This window comes from Rhipicephalus sanguineus, chromosome 11 (assembly GCF_013339695.2).
Source record: "Rhipicephalus sanguineus isolate Rsan-2018 chromosome 11, BIME_Rsan_1.4, whole genome shotgun sequence".
In the NCBI taxonomy this organism is placed as follows: Eukaryota; Metazoa; Arthropoda; class Arachnida; order Ixodida; family Ixodidae; genus Rhipicephalus; species Rhipicephalus sanguineus.
The window spans coordinates 37,884,722-37,900,597 of record NC_051186.1 but is presented as its reverse complement, the minus strand read 5'-3'; the positions used below and the strand labels follow the sequence as shown (position 1 = coordinate 37,900,597).

Here is a 15,876-nt window from a genome sequence, read left to right as displayed (position 1 = left end):
GGCACCGGCTCCTTGCTTACTCTGCACTGCATTACGTTTATTCTCTGTTTGTTTCCGTACTTGTACTCGTGGGCGCTATTCCGGACATTATCAAATTCCGCCATTTTGTCGAATTCTGCCATTGGTCAAGTCTGATTGGCCCGGAGGGCTGCTACGGCCTCTCCGATTGGTTTAAAATACCGCCATTACGCAATTTGACAAGATGGCAGAATTTTACAGTGTCCAGAATAGCACCCCGTATCACATTCCTGCAGTAGTCCTGGATATGGCTGCAGCTGTTTGAAGATAAGCAAATAAAGACTAAGATAACTGTTTCGCGAGCTTTCGCAAGCAAAAAAGGAAAAAGACGACTATCAGCACGTGGGGTATCAGAGAGGCGTATCGCCTTCCACTGAATCGGTTTCGGATTTGGGGATAAAAACGCCAACATTTACAGAATGGATGCTGCTGTACACGTGTGTATAACGCCGAAAACGCTTCCGCTTGCTTTTGCGCAACTTTGGGGAAGTGTGTCACAGTATTCTGAAAGCAATGTCGATGCAACTGTCAGGTTTGCTGCCTGCAGGGGGTGGGAAAGAAAGAAAGAAAGAAAGAAAGAAAGAAAGAAAGAAAGAAAGAAAGAAAGAAAGAAAGAAAGAAAGAAAGAAAGAAAGAAAGAAAGAAAGAAAGAAAATTCAGGTGACTGGTAGTAGAGCGTGCGTTCCCTGGGATCGCGTTTCGCAACAGAACCCGTAGTTTATGAATTTTGGCTCGCCAGGACCAGCAAAAATAACGCTACGTTTCTTTCGTAATCTGGACACTGTAGATAGATAGATAGATAGATAGATAGATAGATAGATAGATAGATAGATAGATAGATAGATAGATAGATAGATAGATAGATAGATAGATAGATAGATAGATAGATAGATAGATAGATAGATAGTAGATAGATAGATAGATAGATAGATAGATAGATAGATAGATAGATAGATAGATAGATAGATAGATAGATAGATAGATAGATAGATAGATAGATAGATAGATAGATAGATAGATAGATAGATAGATAGATAGATAGATAGATAGATAGATAGATAGATAGATAGATAGATAGATAGATAGATAGATAGATAGATAGATAGATAGATAGATAGATAGATAGATAGATAGATAGATAGATAGATAGATAGATAGATAGATTCTAGCCAGTCCCACGCCGTGAAGGCTGTCCCCCCTTTCGCCGGGCTCATAAGTTTCGGCAGAGTTCTCACGAGCACCATCATCACCATCATCATTTCGTTTAATTATTTGAAGAAAATAATCATCATCATTTCATTTTAGTTATTCGCACTGACGAGGGCACAGAGAGAAAGACGACACAACGATGGACTAGCAACTGAATGCTCATTGATTGTTTTTTTTTTCTTTTTTACGTTTCGTAGCAGTAGACAGCCAAATGCACTGCTCGTCGATTATCCGGTTTTTATTCTTTCTTATAGACAGTTTGCGCGCATCCGCCTTTCTTCTTTTCCTGCCAGAATACCCAAGAACTCTTTCGCATAAAAAAAGAAGCAGCAATGTTCAGCAGGGTTCACGTGATAGTTTGCATTTCAAATTAATAAAATACTTTACTATAGCATCTAGTAGTGCTAACTTATAAAAGTTACAATTCACTACTTGGCCAATCCCCTGTTTTTGGTATGAGCCATTGTCAGAGGTCAAGAATACAAAAACTCAGGGGGTTCCTTAACCATTCGCCTCAGTCGATTCGAAGGCGACAGCCATCTTTTTTTTCTTTAAAGTTGATGTATTGAACCTGCGGCGCCAATCTCCGAAAGCTTCCTGCAACTAACGTGGCTTTGCCATGCCTTCAGGATCGGAGGCATTGTAATCTTTTTGCACCTCACCTTGTTTTGCACTGCCTCCGGGATTGGCACACCTTTCACCAAGCAATGATGTCATGTGATGACTTCACCATGTGACGTTACAAATATTGGCGATTTGTGTGACGTCATATGGTGACGTCATCGCGTGGTCATTTTTTTTTCATCCTTCGTGTTGACGCCACCGGCGGCGGACGCCGACGTGGGACGACGGTCAATTTTCGCATTTGATGAGGCATCTAAGACTTTCGCCTTAAAAAGAAATCTAGTTACGAAACGGGCAACGCCACCTTGGCGGGTTCCGGCTGTGCTGCGGCGAAGCATACTCGTAAAAAATGTCACACCGTCCCATACGCATTCACTTAAGACTACTCGTAGGCGAAAGCCATCCTCTTCTTATTCTTCTCAGTAGATTGTATTGATCCCCCCCCCCCACTCCCCTCCCCAAAGCTTTCTGCACCTAACGTTGTTTCGCACTGCCTACGTGATCGGCCCACCTTTGACAAGCAACGATCGCATGTGATGGCGTCATCATATGACGTCAGTGACTTTATAATGACGCCACAAATTTAGTGATCTGTGACGTCATGATGACATCACGTGAGGACGTCATTACATGACGCCGATGTTTTGCCTAACTTGGTGTTTGCTGAAGCATCTGAGGGTTTCGCCTTAAAAACTCCGCATGTCCAAGCAGGCATTTTGGCAGTGGCGGCAGGACCTGCAGAGATGCGCCGCCCTCCCCCTTCCGCCGAAGCTTTCTGCATCTCGCATGGTGTCAAACAACCTCCGGGATCGGGTCATCTTTGAACAAGAAATGACGTCATTGTATGACGTCATCAGACGACGTCAAGTGGCCTAATTTCGGTACCGTTGATGATGTCGACGCCGGATTTTTCGACTCCCGAGATATATACGGGTTTTGCCTCAATAAAGAAATGACGCCGCTCATCTTGAAATAAATATTTATTCAACAGTCAACCTGATATTCATGTACGCCCGTCGCCGTGTACCGCTCGCAGCTTGCTCCCACGTGAAAAAAAGAAGATGCTGTCACGACGACATGGCCTGTACCGGCTTAGAACAACATCGAAACGATCTTTTTCCTAAACACAGTCTTTACAAGGAAGAAATGAACAACCACAAACATCCACGTCTAGTTTATACATACACATTGTTAATTAATGTCAACAACCTCTCTTCATTCGCGTCTCTTTATGTTATATTGAACACTCCTCTAGTTATCGTTTAATTGAACATGGACAGCGCTCATACGAAGCGTAATAACTTTGCAAAATGGAAAAGAAAGAAACAGTATGAAACACACAGACACAAAGCAGTTCACGGCGAGACAGTTCACGGACAGCAATCAAAACAAAAGTGTGAGTACAACATCAAATCGCCACGTTTTTGATGGAGATGTGCGGAGTGTTACATTTAAGATCGAATCGAATAGCGTCAGAATCGAATTGAATCGAACAGCAAACAGCCACTTGTTAAAATTCGCATACAGTCAAACCTCAACATAACGAATACTCATATGACAAATTATCGGTTATAACGAAGTAAATGAAGATTACTCTTCCTATTAATACAGTGTCGCGAATATTCGTTTATAACGAAATTTCGGATATGACGAAACCGCTATCGTGTCAAATGCGACTTCGTTGTAATGAGGTTTTGGCTGTTGTACGATGATCACCCCGTCCCAACATTCATAGTTTTGGCAATGAATGACGAATTAAGCAGTAGGAACAAACAAACAGATCATTCGCATGTTCATAACTCGTTAAGAGAGTGCGAATGATTTCCGAGTAGCCAGTGAAGCATGGCTCTCAGACGGATATATCTTGACCTGCACAAGCTCTCATGTTTCATGCGTCCTTATTCCAGCGGGTATGAAAGCGTTGCGCACCTGTTATTTTTATTTCAGCTCAATTAGAATTTATAAACATCGGTAAAACATTTTTAAAAATGACATTCTACGAAAAGCGGCTATTCGATTCGAAGAAGAAATTGTATGTTCGATTCGATATTCGAACTTTATTTTTCTTCGAATATTCGCGCACTCCTGTAGGATTACGTTTTCAATAAGATGCGATAAGACTGTCTGGTATTGTAGCCTCGAGTACGTTTTACAATAGTTGATGCTGTTGTAATAAGTGATGGTCACAATAAGCGATCGAACGTACGCGCTCGTTAATATAAAGGGACAGTTAGGAGGAATGCCAGTTAAAGCCTCGCGTTGGTAACTTACCCTTTGAAGTAGTTAAGAACATGAAGTCTTGTCGCGATAGAAGAAGGGGTAAACGAGAAAGAAAACAACACGAAAGTGACCGACTGGTGGCGACACCTGGGTGGTCGTTTCCGTACCATATCCCGAGAATTCGTGAATTTTGACAACGTCTGCGGGTGATCACGTATCAATAATGAAACAAACGCTCACTAGCGAAAGCTTTTGAAAGCTTCATCCGTGCGCGTTTAGATATGGTGTCTAAATAGATAACAGTTTTATTACTAGAGCGCACAAGAAGCGTTATCTGCGAGAGCTCGCAATCAGCGCGTAACATCGGTAAGGGAAGCTCCACGGGCATTGAGTCTGCGACGTCACACGAAATTACAGATTGAAATTAGTGAGATTTGGAATACAACAGCAGTAATTCCTTAAAAAACGCACAAAAAACGCCTCTCCCCATCAGCAGTGTTCCCTTGCTTTCTTACTCCATCCCTTCCTTATCCCATCCACAGCTGCCCTACGAGGGCAAAAAAAGAAAGAAAAAGAAAGCGAACAAATAAATGTTAACAACACAACAAATAAGTTTTTTTTTAAATTAGGTTTTAAAAAAATGGCTGGAATAGAAGTTATGCCTCAAGAGTGAGGTCGTACCCTGCCGCGGCCGCCATATTAGTAGAGGCAGGATCAAATAATAGCGTTCAGCGAAGGAATGAACGTGAACAACCAAGCGGGTTTAGGTTGTTGTAAGGGAGGAGACCTCCCTTACAACAACCTACGAAGTGAAGAAAAAAAAAGATAACACAGCATATATTTAATGCAAGTTCGTTCTTGCACTTCCTGTATGTTGGTGCGATTACAATAACTGCCTTTAAGTACATACTGCAATTATTGTTAATAATTTTCATATTTCAGTCTTTCTTTTACGTTTTCCTTTTTATCAGGCCCGAGTCTTCATACGGGAAACTGCCGTACTCCACTGGATTACAGCAACCACCCATTATTGGCGGCGACATCGCGCTTCTGGGGGTGAGGGAACCCATGCATTATGTATAGAATGCGATGCGAGCCCAGCTCGTTCCTGCATTATTTAAATGTATAAGCGAAACTTGCGTAACCCTAGCATTGCACAAATACCAAGGAGGAGCGTCTCCGAGAAAGGAGTTCCCTGTAATCATCCGGTCGGCGTCCCATACGTGTACACGTGTACCGTGATATGGAAGGAAAGGTATATACGTATACGTACGCGTCGTTAAGTAGGGTCATCATGTATTTCTAAGGCCCGCGCACATGCACACCGCTTTTCCGTAAGGACGCTGGTACGACCCGCGTCGCGATCTCTGCATCCAGTCTCGGAGTAATTTCCCTGTTCACGAAATTGAGCGAATACTCCTCCATTTCGATTACGCGGGCTGCGTGCGCATACTCCGAAAAGAAAAAATGCCCTGCGCCTTGGGATTTGAGAGGACACCCGGAAAGAACAACCCCGAGTCCAAAGTTGGAGATAATAATAATATCTGGCGCTTTACGCGCCAAAACCACGATGTGATCGCGAGGCACGCCGTAGTGGAGGGTTCCGGAAATTTCGAGCATCTGGTGTTCTTTAACGTGCACCTATATAAATCCAAGTACACGGGCCTCTACCATTTCGCCTCAATCAAAATGCGATCGCCGCGGCCGGGATTCGATCCCGCGACCTTCGAGTCCGCAGTCGAGCACCATTACCACTAGACCACCGTGTCTGTTTAGCCTGTGGCCTGTATCTCGCCAATAAAGGCTATAGTTCTGGCGGAATCATGATATGGATTATCGCTCGCTTTACGGCATTATATTTGGAGCTCAACGAAGGAGTTGGCGAATCGGCCCCGCCACGAAATAATCGATATGGATATCAGAGGAAGCGCATCTAAGCTGACTAAACGTTTCCGCAACCCAAACCAAGGCGAGCCTAAAACCAGAGTTGTAATCCTGGGTGGACGTGTCGTGCTGACGAGGAAAATTTATGCGCCAGGCAAAAGCTTGATTGCGATCGATTTCCAATATTTTCGCGAGGCTTTCGAGAAGAATACAGCGGTTCATAATTAAAGCGGTGGCCTATCAATAATTTGGTATGACGGCTCTCTAACGTAGAAGAATACAAAATAAATCAGAACAGCGCATGTTTCGCAAAAAGAAAAAAAATGAAAAAAAGAGAGAAGAGAGAAAAAGTGAAAGAAAGGTATGTGCTGCCCTGTATGCTGCTGAAGAAAACTGAATATTGGGTTCAAGTGATGATGGTCAGTACACAGGCTGTAATTACAGAAAGTATGCTTCGAGTCTAATTACGTAAGTTCACATGACCGTAAACGCGGTCCCAGTTAATGTAATACCGGTGACGTTAGTGGCGGCAGCGTCTTCTTTCGCCGTTTTTTTTTTTTTTTTGAACTCGCAAAGCCTGAGAACGCAAGGGCCTGAGAAGGCAATTTTTCTTTGAGAACAGCAACGCAAAGCGTTACTTTGCGTTGCTGTATTCGGTATCTGCTCTGATAATTGTTCTTTCTTAAGAACAGTGACGTAATACGGTGATGTTCTTATGAACAGTAACGTGTTCCTATTGAGAGGAAAGAAAAAAGAAAAACAAGTCTGCAATACAATAATGTCTGCTGCTACCTACGTCATTGCATCAGCCGATAGGTAGAACGTAACCCGTTACAGCTTAAGTCGTTTGCACCTCCAATAGTCGACATCGCTGTCGCTAGATGGCGTCACCAATGCCGCTATGCACGTATGCGACACTTCGGTGCTTCACTTTCTTACGAAGGGTAATGAGTTTTATTGGCACTTCAGCACTTCTGGTCACTGAATTTGCCTTGCCTCATATACATGCTCATACGATAACTTGAGAAGATGGTGGGCACAGGATCGTTAAAGATGTGATCACTTATTGTGATGCCTGCGATCGTGAACATAATTTTGATGCTACGGCTACTGACATAATGACGTCACTGTGCCGTGACACTTAGCCCTGTCTAGGTCTTCTGGAATACAACACAGAAGGTTGGACATGTCGAACATGGGCTTACACCAAGAATCTAATGTAGTCCTTCGTTTTCGCTGACACGCAGTTACTATACCACCGAGAAGACGCTGTCACCTATCTGTGACGTCACGGAGGGCTGGTACAAGAAGTTGACGGTGGTGTCGCCACGAGTCTATGTTTTTTTTTTGTTTTTTATTTCGAGCCATTTTCACCGCAACAAACATATGAGAAACTTAGTCAAGCTCATACAGAAGTTCGTAATCAACCAACTCGGCTTAACTAGACACTCCTCGTTAATCTGCCTTGCGTACGATTGACGAGGACATCAAAATAAACGTCTTTCTAACACGTGACCTACGCTTTTACTTGCGTCCGACTCTACGATTACATCATGCGTCACAATGCAACAATCCCTCTTGCGCGTTGAATATGAGCAGATTCACGTACCGTACACAGTTCGAACTACAAACGCGTTGAGAAAGAGAGAGCGTGAGCGCATGCGCGCAGTTGGAATATATAAAGAGTCGCACAAACAGTTTCTTTTTTTGGCACGTCGCTATAGCAAAAACACGCGTAGTTGTACAAGCTTTGGGCTCCCTCCCAGCATTTCGAGTACAGGGAGCACACTGAGGAATCATTTAACGTGCAAGGTACAACGAAAAAAAGGGGTGGGAGGTACTTAAACCAATGCCACGTCACGTGAAGCTCTATGCACTAGAATATCAGTGACAACTACCTAGGGTACAGTCAAAACGTTAGCTTTGTAAGATAGAGATCCGAAACGTCGGAAAAGATAGCAATGAAGTTATCGAATCTACATCATTTCAGCCGCAGTTTTAGAGGTGGCTTATTTATAACAACGCCTTCATCTTTTTTTTTCTCTTTCATAGTTATTCGTACAAATTCGTGGTGGCCCACTTTTTGACTGTACGTTTGCGTTAACACCTCGACCTTTCCTAGTAGCTTAGAAAACCTTTCCAACCACACCTTGAGCAATCCTTTACTTTCGTTTGCGACATTCATCTGAGACAACATATTTCTGTACGCTTAATACATACTAACACGAAGGTATTCTTTGGGTATACTGCAACGAAAAAATCGATACCGTGCGATCGAAGCTAACGGGTGCACTCCCACCTCTGCTATCGCTGCCGTTCGCAGTCGAATAGAATGTTCATCCCCTACACTGAAGGTATCTGCACCTTGCATGTCATGTAGTGACGTCATCGTGTGACGTCGTGACGACGTAACAAATTTTGGCAATCCGTGACATCACGCTGACGTAACACGATGGGGTTATCATGTGACTTAAAATAGTGTGAATGCGAGTCAATTAGTACGGGTCCAAAATAGCGCAACGTAAACACGGACAAGAAGTACACAGGACAAGCGCTGAGTGCCAACTGCTTGGTATAGTGTTACGTCATCAGGATGTCACAGATCGCCGAAATTCATGGCGTCATCGTGACCTCATACAATGACGTCACTGCATGACATTACATGATGACGTCATCAAATGACATCGTCGAGTGGTCAAAAGTGGGCCGATCCCGGAGGCAGTACATCACTTTAGGTACAGAAAGCTTCAGTGGTAGCAGGAGGAACCCACGACGGGGGTTATAATGTGACGTCATCACTGGCTGGGAGGTCACGTGGTTTTTTGTATACGGACGGACGCCTCAAATTCAAGGAGGTGTGCCATTTACAGCTCCACTATACAAAGAAAACGAGGATTTTTTGGGAGAGTTCGTGTGGAAGGCAAGTTAATGTAATTATATGGCAACGGACGCTGAGAGGACAATGTGTCTGTGCCAATCACAATCTCTGTTTGAACTCTGACACGCTTGACTTAAACTGAAGACGATACGATAGAAAAAAAAATGCAGGTCGTGAAACACGGAACAGTCGCGAACAAACCACGCAGCTGAAACACTGCGATTATGTAAAGGTCGAGGTGCCAACGTGTGAGGGTATAGTGTGAGTGTGACAATGCTCATTGTCGCATAGCAGTTACCAAATTTATACACGTTCGCGTTTAAACCGAAAGGCCGGCCTGTCCAAGCCACCTACGGGATGAAGTAGTGATTCCTGAATTTCCTGAAGAACTTAGTTCAGTTAAATTGCGTACGGTAAACTTTGTCAAGCTAAAATCGCTAATATGTATCAAGCAAAAGCTTGAAAGTAAAACGCAACAACACATGGATATGAAAAGCGGGGCAAGTTGTCGTAGCTGAAAGCCGGAACCTATATGTGCGTGCGCAGTAAAGCTAAATAATGAAGAAAGATGTTGCAGGCGTTTCGGTTGATGCTGACGAAGAGAAGGATAAATTGGTTCGACATTCACTACAGCAAATACCTCCTCATAACGAACTTAGCATCAAGATGACTGGAATGACAAACGAAGCTATGAAAGTGGTTAAAAGTGCATCGCGAACGACACAAAAAAGTATTGAAAAAATCACAAATATACATTGGCTATGCTGCAACGAGCACACAGTACAAGATGACACGACCAGTAGACAGGCGCGAGATTCGCGCTCACAGTGGCCGTTCTTCTTTTTTTTTTTCACAACAACATGGTGCGCATGCGACAATGCCAAACGATTAGGTACAGCTCGGCTAAACACACAAACTGCACAGAACAAAGAAACTGCGCGCATCTCTACGGTACAACTGCTGACGCACAAAGGAGAAGCGAGCATCGCTTCTCCACTACTGTATAGCATACGGACGTTTATGTGTTGTCTTATTTGATACTTCGCAGATACGTAATTATACGTCACAACCCTATACATGACGTCACGAAGCCGTCAACAACGACACAACGTAACTGGGACTCGCCATCGGAGGCTCGCAATCCCCTCGCAAAAGCCTTCATTTAGACAGTCCGTAGAAAGTCCGTAGACAACTTTTGCAGCTGCTTATAGGGTGCCGATAAGAATTTTCGTTGAGCCCGTTTATAGACTATAGACTTTCTTTGCAGTAGTCACAAAAGTCACGTGACGTAGGCATCTCCGGTGCTTTGGGGCAGGCGTCTACAATGATTTAAAAAGAGTTCACAACGCATTATGACGGAGATGTTGGGTCTATTGGAAAAGTCTATAGACAGACTGTGTACTTGTGACCTTCACTTCAGGTGTAAATTGCCTTTTTGCTAATCATTTAAAAGTACGTAGCCCACCAATTGACCGAAGGATGTAGAGTCCTAAGAGAGGTCTGCCTGGAACATATCTATACGTCGTGACGTCAAAAGAGCAAGTCTGTGCGAATTTCATGTCTACAGAAGACCTGCAGACCATTACATTACTTTTCTTAGGTTGATTCTAAGCATCTTGCAAGCGACATCAGTATAACAGGATGTCTAAAGCACAGCTGTTTATGGCAGTCATGGAACAGTCAGCAGACATCGCATAGACAACTTCAGTGAGTCCTGTCACAGAACTTGCCCAGCTGACTTCTTGCCGAATGTTTTAAATAGCCGTGTTTAGACGTCCATGTTATATGCAGTCTAATATACAATCTACCGATCTCTTGTAGACCTGCTTTTACAGTGCTCCACAAGATGTCCACAGACAATCTACAGACTGTCGAAGTTACCCCATGCCAATAGGGCTCTAGAGGAGGCGAGGAGTGAGTGAGGACTTGACGGAGGCCCCTTTCACGGGAACCTAAAACGGCTCCTCGAAAGTCGCAACAAGCTTCGCATCTCACGATGTGTTCCAGGAGTAGGAACGACGCAGGAAGCAATGGCAACGTGTTGGCGAGGCGGCGGCGCCGACGCTGCTTTAGAAGACCCTGGCAAGAAGCTAGTTGATAGATAGTTGATCGATTTGACGCGACTTTAGATCCCTCGAGTAGCCGAACACGTCGGTATATCAAACTCGACAAAGAAAACTATGCACTACAGTGTGCTGCACACGTGTTGATTACGTATTTGATTCAGAAACATGAACGATGGCTTTTTTCTTTTGTGACAACAGCTGAAGAGGCGAAGAAGCCATCCTGCAATGTGTAACGAATAAAGTAAGCAGCTAAACGCTCTTACGTTTCAGTTTTCTTCGATGTAAGCCGGCATACTTTGGCTACTATACTCGGTCTATACGAATACAAGGTGGAAGAGCCGCGTTGTGTCCCCAATCATTAGACATTACCAATTTTTGTTCTGCAATTAGAAGATCTACGCGGAGTGCTTTGTACACAGCTGCAGGTAATGATCGGATAATTGTGCAACGACCAAATGATTATATAGATTACATTTTCCCGTTCACATCGGTGGCTACAGCTGTATGGCGTAAGCTTTAAGAGATTACCTACATGCTAGCCGAAAGCATAAAACTTTAAGTCAAGTTGGCAGGATGGAACGTTCGCTACATCGAACGTTCTCGGTGTTTTCGCTTCAGTACAACGAAATATTTCCCGCCCTCATTCGTCGTAGTCCTACGATCTATAACTTTACTTCGTATGCGGACATTATTTGATGCATCCGAGTTGAACATGTCGATGTTCGGCTGTGTAATGGTTGGATAGTAGTTGTAGGAAGCTGTTATAAGCCAATCATACGTTATCGCTCAACATAAACCTTCTTCATTCATACAGATGCTCAGTGAGGACAAGCTCCTTTAGAAAAGTGAGTATTACGCGATGTAATTTACCTAGCGAATACTTCTACGACTCTTTATGCAAGGTCGTGCATACAACAAGCAGGGAGCCTGTATATGCACATTAACTCGTATTTCGATTGCTTTTGTAAGATCAAGAGCTGGTCGTCTCGAATGAATGTAATAGCGAAAGCTAGTGGTTCACCGTAAACGGGTTTCACCGAGTAAATGCTGTTCATAAATCTCCCGCGAAGTAGTTGGACGTTTCGAAAAAACCTCCACGGAGAGCTTTAATTTTAGCGTTACACCTCGTGGCCGTTAAGACAAACTCTATAGTAAAGCATAATAAAGATAACGGAACTCGTTTTCCTGAAGCTCGAATGTGCACGGGAAAATTACATAATGAAGTTCATGCCGTCGAACCGATATTCATCATACTATTAAAAGTCTGCAAGCCTTGACGTGCCTCTTAATAACAGGAGTCGGTAGTGATCCGTTGGGACAGGTTAATCTTGCGAAAACGACCCATGTCACTGAATTTTGGTTGTCTGCACAAAAAGAAGGTTTCTAATAAGGCGTGACAAGATTCGTGCAATCACGGAACAGAGATTTATGGGCCCGGCAATATATAAGAACCGCAGTCGCCCTGTCCCAAACGTTAAGTTTTAATGTATCGTATGACCGGCCGCAGTGATACCCCCCCCCCCCCCCCCCCCCCCCCCCCGCGCCCCTTTAAAGAAAAGGAGTACTAATTAGAACTTTTATAAAGTAAACATAATGTGACATCTAATGAATCATGTGGGACGTTAACGAAACGGCTCATCCTGCACACGTTACTCCGCAAATCTTGGACCGAGCGCCTTTATTTTCTCCGCTTTTTTTCTATACTTGCTCTGTCGTACGCACGTTTCAAGGCGTATGCCTAGATTTATCGTCGGAAATTCGGGAAATTTGGAAGCATCGATTAATTATTCGAAGCGGCCTGCGTCAACGCCTGAATTGTGTACGTTTAAGATGACGTAGGCTCGTATTATTTCGAGGCACGGACGGCAGTTTTAGTTTTATTCATTCAACTTGTGACAAACGCTCCGTATTTGCGAACAAAAATTTTGAGTAACGACATCAAACGTGACGCGCCACACACAGGTCGCGATGTTAGGATTGCTTGAACCCGATAACGTGGCGATGTACCTAAGCGACACGAGTAGCAGAGAAGCCCTAACTCGTTACGTACAAAGCATAGGCAGGTTGCTACTGTTTCGTTCTGTGCTCAAATGTGACGCCTTATAATACCGAGCGATACAGAGCCAACTTTGCTTCACGTAAAGCTGTGTTAGTTTTCACTCCTTTCTAATTTAGCGAGATGTTTACCAACATAAAGCTAACAAATAATGACTCGGGACATACACTACGCTCTGTACCAAACAACGATTGAAAATTTCATATACTTCATATATTTCATATACAATTGCTTATCAAGGAAGTGCCCGCAAGCCAATATTGTTTTCTTTTTGTGCTACTGGATAGCGCGAACAATACTTGGTTTTGGTTGGTTTTAGTGGCGCATAAGCAACTTAGGCTATCATGCACCAAACACATGATATATTATTTTAAATTGTTGGAATGCCTCGATAAGTCACTGACTGGGCAGCGAGTAATACTGGACGTTCTTTAGCTCCAACTGGCCTCAACCGCAGCTTAATCTGCTCTCCATCCGAAACGTCGTCAAACGTTTTCAATACGCCTCTCGCGTACGGCGCTATACCATATAGCCCTCCTGCCTCCCGTACCACTCATGTCCTCGCCTCCCTAAACGGCCGTGCAAAAACGCTGGATGGTATAGGACCCACGTAGATCGCAAGTCGTTCGACGTAACAAAGCACACGCGACAAAGCGTTGCGAAAGCACCGACCACACGGAGACGTCATCATTAACACGCCCAATCGGCGTCGCCGCGAGCAGGGCGTTGGTAAAGAGTCAGGTATAGCTCGTCCCCTCGGTGCACTTGCCGACCGTAAATTTAAGTCCCGACGTCGCAAATATTTCTCCAGCGCAAATTCTAAACACACATAGACAAGAGAAGACACGAGGACAGGACGAGCGCTTGTGTTTTTTCTTGTGTATGTGTGTTCTCTTGTGTATGTGTGAACTGGCAAACCTTTTTTCAGCGCATATTATAAGCACATACGCAAGAAAAGATAAAAAAAAGGACGAGCGCTTGCGCTCGTCCTCTCCTCGTGTCTTCTCTTGAGTATGGGTATAATTCGCGCCGGAAAAAATGTTTGCCAGTTCTATCAACCAGCCAGCCCGCATTACCGCCTTGATAACTCTCAACGTCAGCTGCGTGACACAGCCGGTTCGTCATTCACAACGCAGATCGATAAGCTAAAGGCGACGCCCACGACTGGTGCGTGAAACAGACGCTCGGTGTGATTCGGTCTTAAATACAGCCAGCGCCTCGCGTTGGTACAGCTAAGCCTCGCGAGCGAAGAGCCATCGTGTCAATGCGATCACTGTCTAGCGTCCACCCGTCAACGATGCATGGATGATTGTGCTCTCTTATACAGAGCGCTTGTTCGTAAAACGCCGGGCCTGCTTGTGCGTGAAGCCCAACTCCACGTGGGACGCTGTAATAGAGATTGGCGCGTCGCGCCAAAAGCGCCGTCGAGGTGTTGCGAGGCGCGGGACCGACGCGCCGACTTGCTTCGACGAGAACCGAGGCGAAGTATTCTGCGTCGACGACGTCGGTGGCCGTGACGTTGCCAGCTTTTTGGCCACCCTGATTTTGGTCACTCAGGGCAACGCGCCAAGCGCGCACGGCCATTTTTCAGGTTCCACCATGATAAAAAAAAAGCGGCCTACAGTTTCTGGCACTCTCATAGCACCGTGTCGAGGATGGCCAGTGACTTCATCACGTTCTCGTCCTGCGAAAAAGTGATGTTCGCAGTTGAGTGGGGTGGGCATGCATTAATTTTAACTTGATTGATTGATTGATTGATTGATTGATTGATTGATTGATTGATTGATTGAGATAGATAGATAGATCTATCTTCGCCTTTAATCTTAGATCATCGCCTATAGATCATCGCCTTTAATCTTTAAAAAAAAGAGGACGTGTTGACAGACAGACAGACAGACAGACAGACAGACAGACAGACAGACAGACAGACAGACAGACAGACAGACAGACAGACAGACAGACAGACAGACAGACAGACAGACAGACAGACAGACAGACAGACAGACAGACAGACAGACAGACAGACAGACAGACAGACAGACAGACAGACAGACAGACAGACAGACAGACAGACAGACAGACAGACAGACAGACAGACAGACAGACAGACAGACAGACAGACAGACAGACAGACAGATAGATAGATAGATAGATAGATAGATAGATAGATAGATAGATAGATAGATAGATAGATAGATAGATAGATAGATAGATAGATAGATAGATAGATAGATAGATAGATAGATAGATAGATAGATAGATAGATAGATAGATAGATAGATAGATAGATAGATAGATAGATAGATAGATAGATAGATAGATAGATAGATAGATAGATAGATAGATAGATAGATAGATAGACAGACAGACAGACAGACAGACAGACAGACAGACAGACAGACAGACAGACAGACAGACAGACAGACAGACAGACAGACAGACAGACAGACAGACAGACAGACAGATAGATAGATAGATAGATAGATAGATAGATAGATAGATAGATAGATAGATAGATAGATAGATAGATAGATAGATAGATAGATAGATAGATAGATAGATAGATAGATAGATAGATAGATAGATAGATAGATGCTAATGAATGAACGGACGAACGAACGAGCGAATGAATGAATGAATGAATGAATGGACGAATTAATTAATAAGTAAATAATGCTCATGTCACAAACGCAACGTGTAGGTAATAGTTACCCACTGAACTACACAACAGAGAGTACTATAGTGGTCCAGGGGTTACTCAAAACGTGCTGTATTTTTTACAGAACTGCAATAATAGGTATGTATTTGTCAGCTGTAAATACAAATCTTCCTGTGCAGAAGTTTTTAAACATGGAGGACACAAATAACACGCTTATGCATTTTTAAGCGCATTGTTAAACTAGGCTCCGGGACACTGCACG

The 15,876-nt window shown here is 43.9% G+C and overlaps 1 protein-coding gene across 1 annotated transcript in view; it reads right to left on the bottom strand.

The window, feature by feature from the left end:
* Nucleotides 1-14,006: 14,006 nt before the first annotated feature.
* LOC119374735 (Kv channel-interacting protein 1) overlaps nt 14,007-15,876 on the bottom strand; it is a 168,536-nt gene continuing 166,666 nt past the window's right edge. The window contains exon 7 of the mRNA XM_037644922.2: nt 14,007-14,639. Coding sequence (XP_037500850.1) covers nt 14,592-14,639 — 48 coding nt within the window. The 3' untranslated portion in view covers nt 14,007-14,591. The remainder of the gene's footprint in view (nt 14,640-15,876) is intronic.